This window comes from Homalodisca vitripennis, chromosome 6, assembly GCF_021130785.1.
Source record: "Homalodisca vitripennis isolate AUS2020 chromosome 6, UT_GWSS_2.1, whole genome shotgun sequence".
Taxonomy (NCBI): Eukaryota; Metazoa; Arthropoda; class Insecta; order Hemiptera; family Cicadellidae; genus Homalodisca; species Homalodisca vitripennis.
This window is the reverse complement of record NC_060212.1, coordinates 117,932,094-117,947,812: the sequence shown is the minus strand read 5'-3', so window position 1 is coordinate 117,947,812 and position 15,719 is coordinate 117,932,094. Positions and strand designations below refer to the sequence as shown.

General features: G+C 33.4%; 1 protein-coding gene across 1 annotated transcript in view; it reads left to right on the top strand.

The window, feature by feature from the left end:
- Nucleotides 1-15,719, top strand: part of LOC124364803 (carcinine transporter) — a 43,280-nt gene that overhangs the window by 5,377 nt on the left and 22,184 nt on the right. The window contains exons 2-5 of the mRNA XM_046820566.1: nucleotides 1,706-1,924; nucleotides 9,982-10,155; nucleotides 14,141-14,244; nucleotides 15,457-15,611. Coding sequence (XP_046676522.1) covers nucleotides 1,706-1,924; nucleotides 9,982-10,155; nucleotides 14,141-14,244; nucleotides 15,457-15,611 — 652 coding nt within the window. The remainder of the gene's footprint in view (nucleotides 1-1,705; nucleotides 1,925-9,981; nucleotides 10,156-14,140; nucleotides 14,245-15,456; nucleotides 15,612-15,719) is intronic.

Below are 15,719 nucleotides of genomic sequence, written 5' to 3'. Positions count from 1 at the left end.
ACATGTGTTTGCAAAGGTATATTAGTTCCTTACAACGGCAATGGTCCAATGTCTTCAATTTTCCTCCTCCTATTGAAGGGCCAGCAGCCACTGCAGAATAATTAACATAAATACTACCCCTTGAACACCAGTGAGCAAACAGCATACCACTCCCATTAAGGTATCGGGAGCTGATCACTATGAGGTTTCACAGCATTGCAGACAAAACCCCTCCCTGCTAACATCTTCAGGCGTCTCATCCAAGCTCTCTCACCATGAAAGGCGGTAATGCAGTACCTAGTAGAAATCATTAATGCACATACCGAACCGTGAGCCTTGGCCCTGGTAAGGCACTACTGTTATAAAAGGCCCTTTGTGTATCTAAAATAGAAGCCTAATGCTGCTTCTATTCTCAATCACTTTCTCGGTTTTACTTACTACTGGTTCACAAGGTTTACCTATGACCGTAATACGTACTAATTACTGTGCAGAGGATGCATTACCAGGAATACCTCAACAAAATCTCTAGATACTTTAGGAGACAGGACAACTTCACAATATGGACATACAGTTCGTCATTGGGCAATACCATCGTTATTGACAATGAGTTTCCCGTTATTGGTGGTTATCTAAGATTATTATGCCTTTTAAGCTGGTCTATGACAAACATGGTAATCTTCTTGGTCAGGAACTTGTCAGTTCTGAGGTAGACCTAAGGAGATCCCAATGATCACGGCCCCTTCCCACGTCAAGTCCCAACCAGATGCCCTTCACATTACCTAAGAGGGGTGGGATTCACTATCAGAATGACTACCAACCCAAGGGTACAAAACTGCACTTTTCAACTAGTATCACAAGATTGCCCCTTCCCCAAAACACTAAATTTTGGGACTAACTTACAAATTTTAAATGTGAACCTCCAAATAAATTAAAAATAGATTTAAAAGCATCTAAGAAAGAAAAAGAACAGTAAAAATTGAATGTCTCTATCTCAAGCTGGTACTAATTGGTGACAAATTCAAATTTTAAATATTTAAGTCCTTAGTGGCACTTGGGCCCAGAGGCGGATTTGAAGATTTGCCACCCCTGGCCTATCCATAATTTTCCACCACCCCCTGGCAGCCATGTAGGCTTGGTACCGCGGTGGATCGACGCGACGTCGGCAGCAGCAGCGAGGCGGCCACGCTAAGCTTGTAATAAAACTCAAATAAAATAGGTTGAACTGCACTATCAATATTGAAGTGACGGATATGCCGATTTTATCGCTGTAAAGTAGTTCAAATGGTTAATGTTTTGTACTAAAACAATTTATCCCGCCATCACAAAGTTTGCTTACAAAACGAATTTCGTGGACCCTCCAAAATATTTTGCACACAATTTATTTTAAAAACAGGCTACCATAATACGTTAAGACTATTTTACAATACAAGATTTTATTGCTTTAGGCTTTGAATCCATAAATGACTAGATTAGATAGTTTTATCTTTAGTTGTCAATGGATTAAGGAAAAATACGTTGTGATTATGAAATGTCGAGATAAGAGACATCTTTTGTTATTCGAAGTGGTTGATCTGTATGATTATGTATAATTTAATATTAATTTATTATGTTTTGTAGTTTTCAATTCATTATAAGTAAACTTAAATTGATTACTACTATAGAAATAAATGATTGGTAATTAGTTGTTGGAATGTATGGCTTCCAATAGAGATGTGGTTGTAATTAGGATGGCATGGACTTGGATGACCTGCTACCCCAAATTGGGGAGTTTGGGTGTTACCAGAAGTTGTTGCTCTGGCTGGTATGTCTGCCTGCCTGTATTCCATGCGGCTTCTGTGCATTCAATCAGCTGTTCATGGCAGACACACCCGACCACTGGTGTCTCGAGCCAGAGCTGATGGAGTATCCACGAGAGAGAAGGAAGCAGCTCGCTATACCTTATGATGTAAGTATTCGTGCAGAACACAGTTGATGTGAATAGTCAAAATATTAGTGTATGTATTAATGACAAACTAAATAAAATCTGTGAATGCTGAGTTTAGCTCCACTTCACCTTCCGCTTGTTGCAACATCTGAAATATGATGTATTTTTTATAACTTGATCCTTGTAATCTGAAATGCACGAGTCTTCGAAGAGTTCCAGCAAAAACCCGAAATGGAAGAGTACATTGGCAATAGTACTTGGTATTTGCCATGATTTGAGTAACCTTAAACTCGCCAACCTCACCAGAGTACTGAGATAGGAGTCAACCAATGGGTGACAATGAGACTAGCCAGGTTGCAATGAGGATGTTGAAAACGTACTCTTGGAAACACAATGAGTTCTTAGTTGTGTTCGTGTTATATAATTTCGACATCTAGGCTACAAAAGAGATATGTCATGTTTATCCAATAGCCAACTAGTGTTATAATAATACGAGTACATGAGGGTGTTCTTATTGTCATCATGTGAACTGCGATGTTTAGTCACTCCACAAAATCAGGCGGAACAACCGAATTTTCTACACATAACGTGATTTTTATTTCAATACCACTTACCTAGATCCTTAGGGGAATAGTGTATCTTACAGAGAAATTCAGTATCTTGGTGTACTAGAAGATTACGGAAGAAATGTTTTGACAACACATATTAATTTATTGCACTCGGTCGGTTGATTGCACTCGAATCCGTCCAGCCGTTTGTGAGTGACTAGCGGACCCGGCGCGCTTCGCTGCGCATTTCAATAAGTTTCCCGCGGCTTCGCACGCAATTTCCCGTTGAAAACAGTACACTATATTCACTTATTCATTTTCTATCACATTCTAAACATTGCTGAGATAATTGATAGTAGTTCCTTCGTGAGCTTCTTGGGCGCATTATGAAGGTATGTACCACATTCCTGATACTTCTGTCAAAAAAAAAAAAAACAACTAAGGTGATTTTATAACATTCTTTATATTTGTAGCCAACGTAAGATAGTAATTATGATATCTGCATTGCTCTTCTGATCAAGCATGAGCATGGTTTATATTAAATAAATATTGCAGTTAAAGGTGAATTTTTACGTCAAATTTGAATTGTATTATCTGGATAGTAAAGTCTATGTTTAACAGTGATTGCAGAAACAGTTTAAACAAAATTTGTCGTTTCTCTTAAGCTTACTCTATGCTTTAAAACTATAAGTGTAGTAATTAAATTATATATAATATATATTTTTTGTCGCATTATATATGTTTACAAAGAACAGCTGATTAAAAATTTGAAAAGACTCTTTCACTTAATAACATATGTTTGCTGCAATGCATTTCTTACGGGTATTTCTGTAACCAGTGGGGCGGAATCCTGAATCGGGAAAGGGATAAAAAGTATCCTATAACCTTCTACAGATCAAGACGAACAAATTAAAAAAAAAAATTAGGCGAATCCGTCCAGCCGTTTGTGAGTGATGCTGTTACACACGAACAGTTTCATTTTTATATAATAGACTAGCGGACCCGGCGCGCTTCGCTGCGCATTTCAATAAGTTTCCCGCGGCTTCGCACGCAATTTCCCGTTGAAAACAGTACACTATATTCACTTATTCATTTTCTATCACATTCTAAACATTGCTGAGATAATTGATAGTCGTTCCTTCGTGAGCTTCTTGGGCGCATTATGAAGGTATGTACCACATTCCTGATACTTCTGTCAAAAAAAAAAAACAACTAAGGTTGATTTTATAACATTCTTTATATTTGTAGCCAACGTAAGATAGTAATTATGATATCTGCATTGCTCTTCTGATCAAGCATGAGCATGGTTTATATTAAATAAATATTGCAGTTAAAGGTGAATTTTTACGTCAAATTTGAATTGTATTATCTGGATAGTAAAGTCTATGTTTAACAGTGATTGCAGAAACAGTTTTAAACAAAATTTGTCGTTTCTCTTAAGCTTACTCTATGCTTTAAAACTATAAGTGTAGTAATTAAATTATATATATAAATATATTTTTTGTCGCATTATATATGTTTACAAAGAACAGCTGATTAAAAATTTGAAAAGACTCTTTCACTTAATAACATATGTTTGCTGCAATGCATTTCTTACGGGTATTTCTGTAACCAGTGGGGCGGAATCCTGAATCGGGAAAGGGATAAAAAAGTATCCTATAACCTTCTACAGATCAAGACGAACAAATTAAAAAAAAAATTAGGCGAATCCGTCCAGCCGTTTGTGAGTGATGCTGTTACACACGAACAGTTTCATTTTTATATTATAGATAGATATTCACTGATGAGAGAGAAAATATAAGACGGAAGCCTTTTAGAATACTATTGTCGTTTGATGATAGTTATGATGATAATTATATTTTGTTTTGTATCAAATGCAACGAAACCATCCTGTGGATGTTGTCAAGACATCTCTTTCATGCATGCCACTGTCATAATATATTACCCCCCAAAATCTGAAAAGGTTGCCTCTTTCAATATTTTTAGTTCAGAACCATTGTTAATAGCAGAAGATTCCTGGAATATACGAGTATAGCGTACATGTCTAAAAATAACAGTAGATTAGGGCCGAGACACACATAGTATGCGATGTGATGCCTGCCTATGGTTCCGTCGTATGTTCTTTGCTAGCACTAAAATTATGTAAAATGTAACGATATTTTATTCTAAAAGAAAGTGAAAAAATGTTTCTTGGCTTTAAAAAGGAGGAGAACGTATTATTCAGCTAATCACAGCAACTGTAGGCAATAAAAATTGTTTTACAATATATCATTACAAATTTATTAAATGCCTGTAAAGACGCATATGTAAACAAAAAAAGTAAATGTTGGGAGAGTAGCACATATTTTACAATTAGTTTTAGACTAATTTAAATATGTTTTCAAACCAATTCTATAATGTACTAAAAAATCTTAAAATTTATTTTAGACATATTCTTTATAAAAAATCAAAATTATTCTGTAACATGATATTTTTGAACACTGAAATGTAGCACACATTGAATTTTTTCGAGTTTATTTTCATTCGGAATAAGCATCTCTGAGTAATAAATAATACAAAAAAAATATCCTAACACGAAAAAGTCCCTATGGATTTATTTATTAAGGGACTTGAAATACTTTGACTACTGGACTATAAATGAAAATGTTGACGACAGTCCTTACTTATTTAAAGGAGGATAATTCTATGTCTATCTTCCAGGAACGGTTGAGGCAATTTCTTTCTTTATTTACTCATGACACCTCTTTATATTTAAATTAACAGCATGGCTTCTCAGAGGTGGGATTAGTCAATGTGTTGTAAGCAAAAGAGGTTAGATCAGGTGTCACAAGGTTGATCAATGACCTGGCTGCCCCGTGAAACCTTACACGCTCTGAGTAATCGTGTTACCCACATAATAATCTGAATTGATTTTGTCTCCAATGCTTGATAAATGGTTTAATACCGAGGATGGAACACATTTCTTGTTGTTTTACAACAGCATTGAAATTATTAAAACATATTTATGTAGTTACTGTAGACTGATAAAACAGTAGAAATTAATGAAAATAGGTCATTTAAAAAATGGTTGAAATATATTAACAACATTTATTTAAGATTAAGTTTTCTGTATTAAAGAACAATAGGTACAACACCAAACATTAGTGCATATAGCTAGTTAGTATTAAAATGAGTTAAAATAAGGCGAACAATGGTTCCCTTGATACAAAAGGAGAGTAGTGATTACTGATAAAAAAGCTATATATGTACAACTATACATCTCGAGAATTATTTGACCAAACCTACAAAAAAGTATAACATATACAGAGTGTAACAAAAAGGTTGGACTGGCTATGTGTTTTCAAATTCTGTGTGTGATTCTAAGCTAAAAGTTAGCTTAGTCATGTAATGACTTTACTACATAGTAATCCTAGGAGTAGTAGTGATGTGTGTCTGCCGCAGGCTATGTGTTAATGTGCAGGGTCTTATTGCCCTTGGCCTATAGATAGGGTCAAAACGTTTGTGGTACCTACGCCCTCCTCCTAAACACTTGTTTGTATCGTAAAAGTTGTTCTGCTACAAGGACAAAAATAAAAGTTACGAAAATAATTTTTTTTTTTTAATTTGAAGCATTTAAAAATACTGTAAAATAAATTGTTACTTAAATAACCAGGTTATAAGAAAACCATTGTAAATTAGTGCTTAGCAAATAAACAATATAAGTAACAACTAATGAACTTGTATTGATTTGTTTAATAAAAATTTGATTTAATGTCTAGTGTGCGGCCCATAGGTCTGGGCCTAGTGGGCATATTGGTAAATCCATCTCTGATAATATTAGTTAATACATCTTGATTGCATCATTAACATATCATTTTCTTAATAGCCTATATAAATTTATCTTAGAATGTTAAATAAACTAAAGATCTTTTAGTGATTTGTATATACCATTAAATTAGATATTGGTGGGTGAGGTTTAATTGAAATGTAATTTTTAAAATCTATAGGTATACAAACATGAAAACCTGAAATTAATTAACTATTAAAATATATATAATTTATATAAACCAAGAATAAACAGGCCTCAAAAACTAAAGCTTGAGGCAGTATGAATAGTGTTCTGAATTGGATAAGTACTAAAACAATTCGGAGAAATTTTAAAGAAGTTTTTTTTACTATTTTGAAAGAGAAGAACGTTTTTCATCAATGTTTTGATCAGAATACATTTTTATAATTTCAGTATTTTTTCTTTAACTTTTGATGCTACTACAACTCATTTTTCGAATATACATTAATCCTTACAAGACCAACAGTGGTGTCAGATGAAATCTAATGATTAGTTTAAGTGTTTATCCCAGATACACTGCAGCTACGTTCAGGAATAATTATGTGAAAAGGATTTCATTACACATTGTTAATTTTTAGTTATTTAGCTCAGAATTACCTGAATGAAATTCCAAGGATCAGTTGAATATTTAGATTTTGGTGTTTATGGCTGATGTACGAAGTAAAATTATTATTTTTACAAGAATATTGGTACTTTTCCACTTGGAGACACATTTCCATCTCAAAAATGTACATATACCCATGGTTGATAGGTTTCATTCATAAATATTGAAGTTGGTATGGGCGTGAGACTTTGGATAAAAAATTGTCACGTTTACAAACAGCAATTCCTACATCATTCCGTAAATATTTATAAATAGTCAGCACATGAGTGTACATACTACAGTGTATATTAAATTTACATGTTAACCGTGGCTATGTAGTAAGTGACACCGAGTACTGTTAGTTACCACCCAGTACACACGAGAGCGTCTGTCACAGTCAATGTGTTAACAGAAAATTTGGATGAATGTAAAGTTTATATAAGTTGGATTCAACAAATTTTACACCAATAAACGGAGATTGAGATTTTTTCATTTGAATCTTATAGAAGGAAATGAGTTTTTTATTCGTAGTAAATCAAGATTTCTGATGTACACTGAGTCCAAAAATAATTGTGATTGTGGTACCCGTTTAAAAACTTGCTATAAACGGGCTTCGCAATCATCAATGTAATCTACAACAAAATCTAATTTTATTTGACCAATCAATCAATCAAATTATTTATTGTTCAAAGACATATACATGCATAGAACATAGTCACTAAATAGTTTTTATTATATATAATACCAGAACTGTGTATTATATAGCAGTAGTAGTATATGTTATAAAGACCATAACCTAAAATATTAATTGCTATTATACAAACATTGTCATTTAAACTAAAAGTGATAGACAATCACGCATCTGTTAATGGCCTAGGCCACGGTAACTAGAACAAGACGGTAGCACTCACGAGGTGGATGCGCAGTGGATCGCCGGGCAGATAACGTCACGCGGACCGACCGCCCTGCACCAGACAAAGCGCTCTAGTATTGTTAGTTGTTTGTAGTGCGGTCTGTCGCCACGACGGTTGTGTTTGTAGTGTTCGGACTGTTTTTACTGAGTTTTATCGGTAGACTGAGTATTTATCTCACTTTAAAATGCCGTGTTGTACCGTTGCCGGTTGTATAAACCATTCAGATAATCCGAAGAAACTGAAATTTTCATTTCACGTGTTTCTAAAAGACAAAGATCTTCACAAACAATGGCAGCATTTTTGCAAACGAAAATATGAATTCAGTAAAAAGCCCGAATTTGCTCGGAACATTTCTTGGAAAGTGGTTATGAGAGAGAAATTATTAGGCCTACCACCCAGACGTAAACTGAAAGAAAGAATCCTCTGTACCAACACAAAAAATACCAACAGTTCCAACTTCAACCGACACTTTGGCATCCATTGAAAGACAAATGCGTGCAGATAAACGTAATTGTAAGAAAACTGTAAAATCGTTAATAGAAAATTCGGCAGAAGAAAGAAGCAGACTTGTCAGAAGGAAAGTTTCAAACGAACGATATCTATAATGAAGAATTTATTTCCATTGCAGAATCACTGATTGAAAAGTTGACTGAAATAACTAATAATAAACTAGTTTACCCCGAAGAGAACACAGATTTAATCAAAATGTTAGCTGGTTATGTAGCATACTGTGTTAATAAAGGCCTTAAGAGTGATTTTCAGTATGGAGAAAGAACTGGAAACTAAAACAATTCTGACTGGGTTTCGGTTTTGTCAAGGGGTGCTGTAATAAATCCGTCACCAAAATGGTTAAGCATTGTTTTAGAATTTGAATAAGATCTCCAACGATTTCACGGTGATAGCTTAAATAAAAGTCCTCAAGTGATGAAGAAGCTTATTGATATAATCAAAGGAAAGTTCAGTGAAGTGGACGATTTTGCTATTGCAAAATATGTTAGAACGCGATTTATAAGAATGAAAGAACTGAACAAGAAGAAAGAACTCAAAAGAGCAATGAATAAAGACGAAACTTCTGACACTGCGAGAAAAAATCAAAGAAGATGAACAAAATAAAGAATTGATGTAACGATTTACGTCAAAAACAAGGCATTATTGTTCAATAATTTTAGTTTTGTAACATTTCTAAATGATTAACTTAAATAGGTATATATTAATTACGTTTGCTGGTGTAGAATCCTTTTAAAAATCTATTTATTAAATTGGTATTTACAACTGTTTTGACATTTTATTTTATTCAATGTTTTATAGTGTATGAAGAAGATTTTTTCAATAATAAAATACTGCATATGAAAATAATCTCATTTAACGAAATTATGATTTAACCCCTGAACCTTTTCGGAAGATTTGAAATGAAAAAATTACAGTTTGTTCTTACTTGTAAAATACTTAAAGATTTTAAAATCAATTACCCTAAGTAGTTCTTCAGTAGTAACTAACTTAGCCTATAAAACTTAATATAATAATTAATTTCAAAACAAATTTCTTGACATGTGAGTCAGTGTTAGTAAAATAATAATAGTCTAAGTAAGGTAACACGAAAAGCCAATCATAAGCTTGATAAAATCGCTTCCTGTTAGGATTAGATCAGAGGAGCTAGGCATACATAGTGGACGGCGCGGCGCGGCCGGCTTGGTGCGGATGACGTCACGGCCTCACAGCCAGATGCGCGTGAGCCCTACCGTCTAGTTCTAGTTACCGTGGTCCAGGCCAGGGCCGGGGAGAGCTAGCTTCTAGCTCTCCCCGGCCCTGGTCCAGGCTAAGGAACTCCGCCCAACAGCTCGTCCACAGAGTAAAACGCATGTTACAAGTACTGCTTTAAATTATTTTTAAAGGATGCCTCAGTTGATCATTTCACTATATGCGGCAGAGCATTGCATATTTTGGGACCAACATATGACATGGATCTTTTGAAGATGTTGCTGTGGTGGTGTAGAATGATGAGTGTATCTCTGTTTCTGATGGAATACTGATGATTATATGTAGGGAAATATAAACAGTACGTTTTTTCAATTTCCGATATTACAGAAAATATATGTTTTTGGTATTACTTTATTTAGCATAACACTTCCTATCAATGCAATCCTTCAATAAACCTCCTTAATATTGTACAGTATTCAAAACAATAAAATTGAATTCCTTTTTAACAGGAGACTGATAATGGAACTTACAGCAAGTGCTCCCGCTACAATGTCAATTGGACTCAACTGCTGCTAGAGTACGATATAGACGACCTGAGCCCCAACACGAGCTGGCCAGTCACCACTTGTCTGTATGGCTGGGAGTTTGATACTTCTATAGTATCTTCATCTATTGTTATTGATGTAGGTAATGTAACACGTGTTTGAATTTCTGTTGAAACTATCAATATTAATTTATTTTCTGTAAATGAAAGCTTTACAAAAAAAATCCGATATGCCACTTTTACAATTATTGGTTTGAATTGATTTACAGATTTGTTAAATAGGTAGCTCTTCAAAATAAATATATAAGAAATCACGTTATGTTTTCTTTTAATTAGAAATTTATTCTATAAAAACTTTAATATAATAATCACTGTTTAACTTGTAAATTTTGACAAATTTTGAATCTATAAAATTTAGTTTAAAAGTTGTCTTAAATTTAGTCTAAATGGATTTTTTGTCTTCTACATGATTTGATAAGCTTGCTCGATATGCTTTAATTTTAATCTGTTGTGATTTTCATTTTAATCATAACATTGTGGTATGTTATGATTAAAATGTAAAACGCTGTTCAATTTTATTTTGTTTATGTCCTATACAATGTCTTGCCAATTGTTTTTCTCTATCTTGATAGAAAATATCAAACCTATTGCCTGTCGTATGAATTCTTAAATGATTAGATGTTTGGCCAATATATTGTTTGGAGAAAAACTTACAATTAATTTGGTATAGTACAATTGTAGAATAACAGTTTTTTTGGCTTATTATAGGATAGGGCATTATCTATTCTATAACAGGTTATTCTCTTCAACAAATCAAGAACAAGCCATTGTAAAAACAACTGTATAAATATCTCAAACAAATATGAATGTAAAAGAAAAAGAAAGAGAGGAACCAAAAAGAAAAACAAACATTATAAATAAATACAATAGATCAGCAGCTGTTGGTTCATTGACATGTGTGAATGAGTAAAACACATTAAATTAATTTTAAATTAAGTCTTTCATATTTTCTTGTTGCCTCTAAGAAGACTCTTTTATGTATGAGAGCTTCTTCATCAGCAAAATGCTTTGGGTTGTTTACTACTAATTGAGACATTCTGTATTTCTCTGAACATGTTAAATCCAAGGCCATCTGGAGAGTCTGCTGTATGCTTGTTCAAGATGTATCATTGGGTACAGATACAGAAAACCAATGCAGACTTGATTTGCTACATTTTCTAAGGAACAAACTAATCATTAAATATATCTACTAAAACGTTATTCACATTTTTGAATAGTACCGTTACAAAATTTCGCTCTGTTTGGTGTTATTTTAAAGAGCTAGTAGCTTTCTACCAGAATGCTGTAATAGGTTCACAGTATTCTCTAATACCTTCCACAATTTATTATCTCATTATTTCCACTTTCTTTACTCATCTCACAGCCTTCACAATATACTCACAATAATTTTTTTCTGAACTGAATCTATAAGTATACAACAATTTTAAATTTACACTAAGGCTAATTTTTACAATTTAAACGGTTCCCAGTTAAAGTTGAAGGAATGCTCAACTGCTATATCAACTATTTATCAGAAGAATTGATGTATTTCAAAGCATATTGTTTTTTGTTTGATCAATTTCCTCTGCAGCCTACAACTTTTATCTGTGAAACAACACCCCTCATCTCTCCGACCACAGTGGACTTCTTCTGAAAATGAGCTTCCTTGGCCTAACTAAGAAAAGTAAAGTGTTCCCATCAGTTGCAGACTGCACACCGAGAACTATAACTTACAGACTATTGAATGAAAATTGTATTAATAGGCTTAAATGTAGGTTAAGTCAGATTAACTGGTTAAATGTATTTTTACTGGCAAGTAAAGTTGACGAAGCTTTCCAGTCTTTTATGCAAATTTTAACTGACAATTTCAATGAATGTTGTCCTTTAAAAACAAAAACTATCAAACAGAATAGCAATGAAAGCCGTAACACGGTAAACAAAAATTGGTATACTCCTTACCTTGCTAAAGTTAGGCTACTCCTAGATATATGCTACGAAAGAAGTAAGTCTAATCCTAGCCTAGTGTGTATCCACAGAAATTTGAAGAAATATTACAGAGAGCAAATAGACAATGCAAAAAGAATGGCAAATGATAAGTATATAATGGAATCCAATAATCACTGTAAAGCTGCATGGGCGGTTATTAACTCTGTTACTGGCCGCTTAAACAAAAAAAGGTCTAAACCATGATACACCTATTACAGCTGGTGAGTTTAATGACTTCTTTGTAAATATTAATGATATTGTAAATAGAAATAGTGATAGTGTAAGCACTGCTTGTCCTATAGATGTATTTGAAATCATCGGGTATTAAAATCACCCCCAATTCACCCTCTTTCACTTGGTCTGAAGTGAGCATTGCTGACGTGTGTAATACTGTAAATAAGCTAAGCAATTCTAAATCTGAGGACGTCTTTGGCCTCTCGAATTTTGTGCTAAAAAAAATTATTGAAAACATATCCTGTCCATTAACGTATTTAATTAATTTTATTCTTAGCATAGGCATTTACCCTCAATGTCTAAAAGTTACTGTCACTGTTCCTATCCACAAGAAAGGAGATAGGTCAAATATAAGCAATTATCGTCCAATCGCCCTTGTGGCTGTTATATCTAAAATAATTGAAAGTATTATGAAAAAGCAAATTGTGAATTTTTTTGAGCATAACCACTTGTTTACACCTGCTCAGTACGGATTCAGGAATAACTTGACAACTGTTAAGGCAGTGAAAACTGTTGTATCTCATGTATTAGAAAGTTTTGAAAACAAGGAAGAAGCCTGTGCACTACTTTTAGACTTAAGTAAAGCATTCGATATGGTACCTCATAATGAACTCATAGAAAAGCTAAGTTACTATGGTGTTGAGCACAAGGAACTGTCTCTGTTCATTTCCTTACCTGACTGATCGTTTGCAGTTATGTGAGGGTGGGCGCAGACCTGTCTAGTCTTAAGCATGTTACTTGTGGAGTGCCTCAGGGCTCCGTCCTGGGCCCCTTCTTGTTTACTGTTTTTGTAAATGACTTGCCTGCCTTTGTGCCTAACAAAACCATACTCTATGCAGACGACACAACTCTGTTAACATCAGGTAAAGATCGTAACCTGAATAATGTAATTTTGAATTACATGAAAGAAAGATCCCACATATGGTTTCATGCAAAACAAATTAAAGGTTAACCAAGAAAAAACAGAAAACATTGTATTTAGTTTTAAGTAGTAGACCTAAAGGCTCTGAAAATAAATCTGTGAAACTTCTAGGAATTAATCTAGATTCTAGCCTTTTACTTGGGGTGTTCATACCAACTCACTCTGCTCTCGCCTTTCTAGAGTTATCTTTTGTTTAAAGAAACTCAAGTTATGTACAAGTCCTAGTATACTTATCAATGCCTACTTTTCACTTTTTCACTCTCACCTTTTGTATGGCACTATTCTTTGGGGCAACTCTGGTGGTGCAAAGGAAGTATTTAAATGTCAAAAAAAAAAAAAGCTATTCGATGCCTTGTGAACATAAGTGAAACAGATTCTTGTAAACCTTTTTTTATAGAGCTAGGTATACTAACGCTGCCAAGTATTTACATTTTGCAAAGCCTTGGTTTTTTATCAAAGAAAATCTGACTTCGTTTAGCCTAAGAAACTCTGTACATTCTTAAAATACCAGATCTGTAAACTTAATTGATGTGAAATATACTAGGCTGAGCAAATCCCAACATAGCTATATCTACATTGGTACAAAAAACTTATTTAATAAGTTACCTCTCAACGCCAAAAACAATGAGCACTAAGAACTTTAAGAATATGTTAATTAAGTGGCTAAAAGTGAAAGCCTTTTATTCAGTTGAGGAAGTTTATTTAAGTGATTTTTAATAACATTGAATGTTGAATTTTAAACTAGTTTTAAGGAATTTTAATTAGTTGTAAATGTTGAATTTTAAAACTGGTTTTAAGGAATTTTAATTAGTTATAAGAAATGTGACAATTGATGTGGCCTAACTCATACCAGCTCTGACATTGTTAATACTTTTAAGTGGGACAACAATAAAGATTCCTTGATTTCTTGATTTCTCTGTAATATTGTTCATCTATTGTCTAGTACGAGCTGGTGTGTCAGCATGACATCTACCCTACCATCGGTTTGGCGGCACTCAATGCGGGTGGTCCTGTAGGTGTATATATGTTCGGGATTTTAAATGACAGGTGATTCTATATCATTAATATATTACACTTCTTGGAATCATTAAAATGTACATATCAAGTTCAGTTTAAATCATGCAAAGTATTTAACAATCAACAAAAAAAGTTGTATTACTCTTGGTTACCGTGCCTGTATTGACATGGATGAACTCGCTTTTACATGTTTACTAAACCTTGACAGTTTCTGCTTAAAAGAAAGAACTTGACAGTAGCACTTATTGTTACGGAAATTAATAGGTTAACTATGGAACTGTTACAAAAGCATAGTCAGTCTTGGTAATTGTGCATTAAACACAAAATGTTGTAAGATATGAGTTTTTAATGGTTTTATCAGAGCGTTTTTATTAATTGTTTTAAATTTTGTGTTTTGGTTTAGTAAAATAATACAACATATGATGAAGATATAATTATTTTTACATTTAATCAGTTCTGACTTACATTTTGAGCACTCTGACAATTCTGAAGACCCATTTAAAATGAGACTGTACTGAATTGTATGATGATTGAATATAATGTATCATTATACATTATACATAATGACTAATTAATGACAATGAATGTAACAGGTGTATAATAGTAGATTTAACAAAAGTTGATTTTACAAAGACGGTGTAAACCTTTTGGTTTAAAAATTCATTTTGAAGATAGCAAATAAATTTAGATACAAAATGCTCTGAAACCTTCAAGAACATCATCATTCATTGGATTGATTTCCTCACGGTTTTTGAGCTATTTGCGGAAATTTGAGAAACTACAACAGATGGAACTATTTCTTCTCTTCTTATATAACATCCTTTCCTTGTAAAACCCCCAAAACCGTTTTAAGGGATTTTTTAGTATTTTTCTGAGATTATCATATCTTAACCAATACGCACTGAATTTCTTGAAATTAGTTTGAGTATATAAGTTTATTGCTGTTTAATAATTTTACCTCATCTTCTTTCCAAAAAAATGTAGGATTTTAAAATTCTTAAAGATGGCAAATTATTCCAAACAATATCAACATAAGTGTATGAACCTTTAAGTCAATAGCACATATAGGAATACCCAATCTTTTATGCCAGTGGTTGATTCAGTGAATGAACGACCATGTGGAGCGTTGTAGATTGATGAGCTTTAATTTTATATACTTACAATATATCATTAAAAAGAGTTCTGTCTTGTCAATAGTTAATTATTAGTTATACTTTATAATCATAATCTCTCCTGTTTTAGATATGGTAGAAGGCTGTCGTTTTTCCTTTGCCTGGCTACATTGATATTTGGGAACCTTGCCTGCGCATTCATGCCCAACTTCTGGCTATGGGCAGCCTGTAGGGTTATAGCAGGTCTGACCATTCCAGCCATCTACCAGATTCCTTTCATCATTTGTTAGTATTTTGTAAATATAACTTCCAACTCATGTATAGTAACTTTAACCATGTCATTGTTTATTCTATTCACAATGAATCTGTATTTAATAGAATACAGGGTGTTTA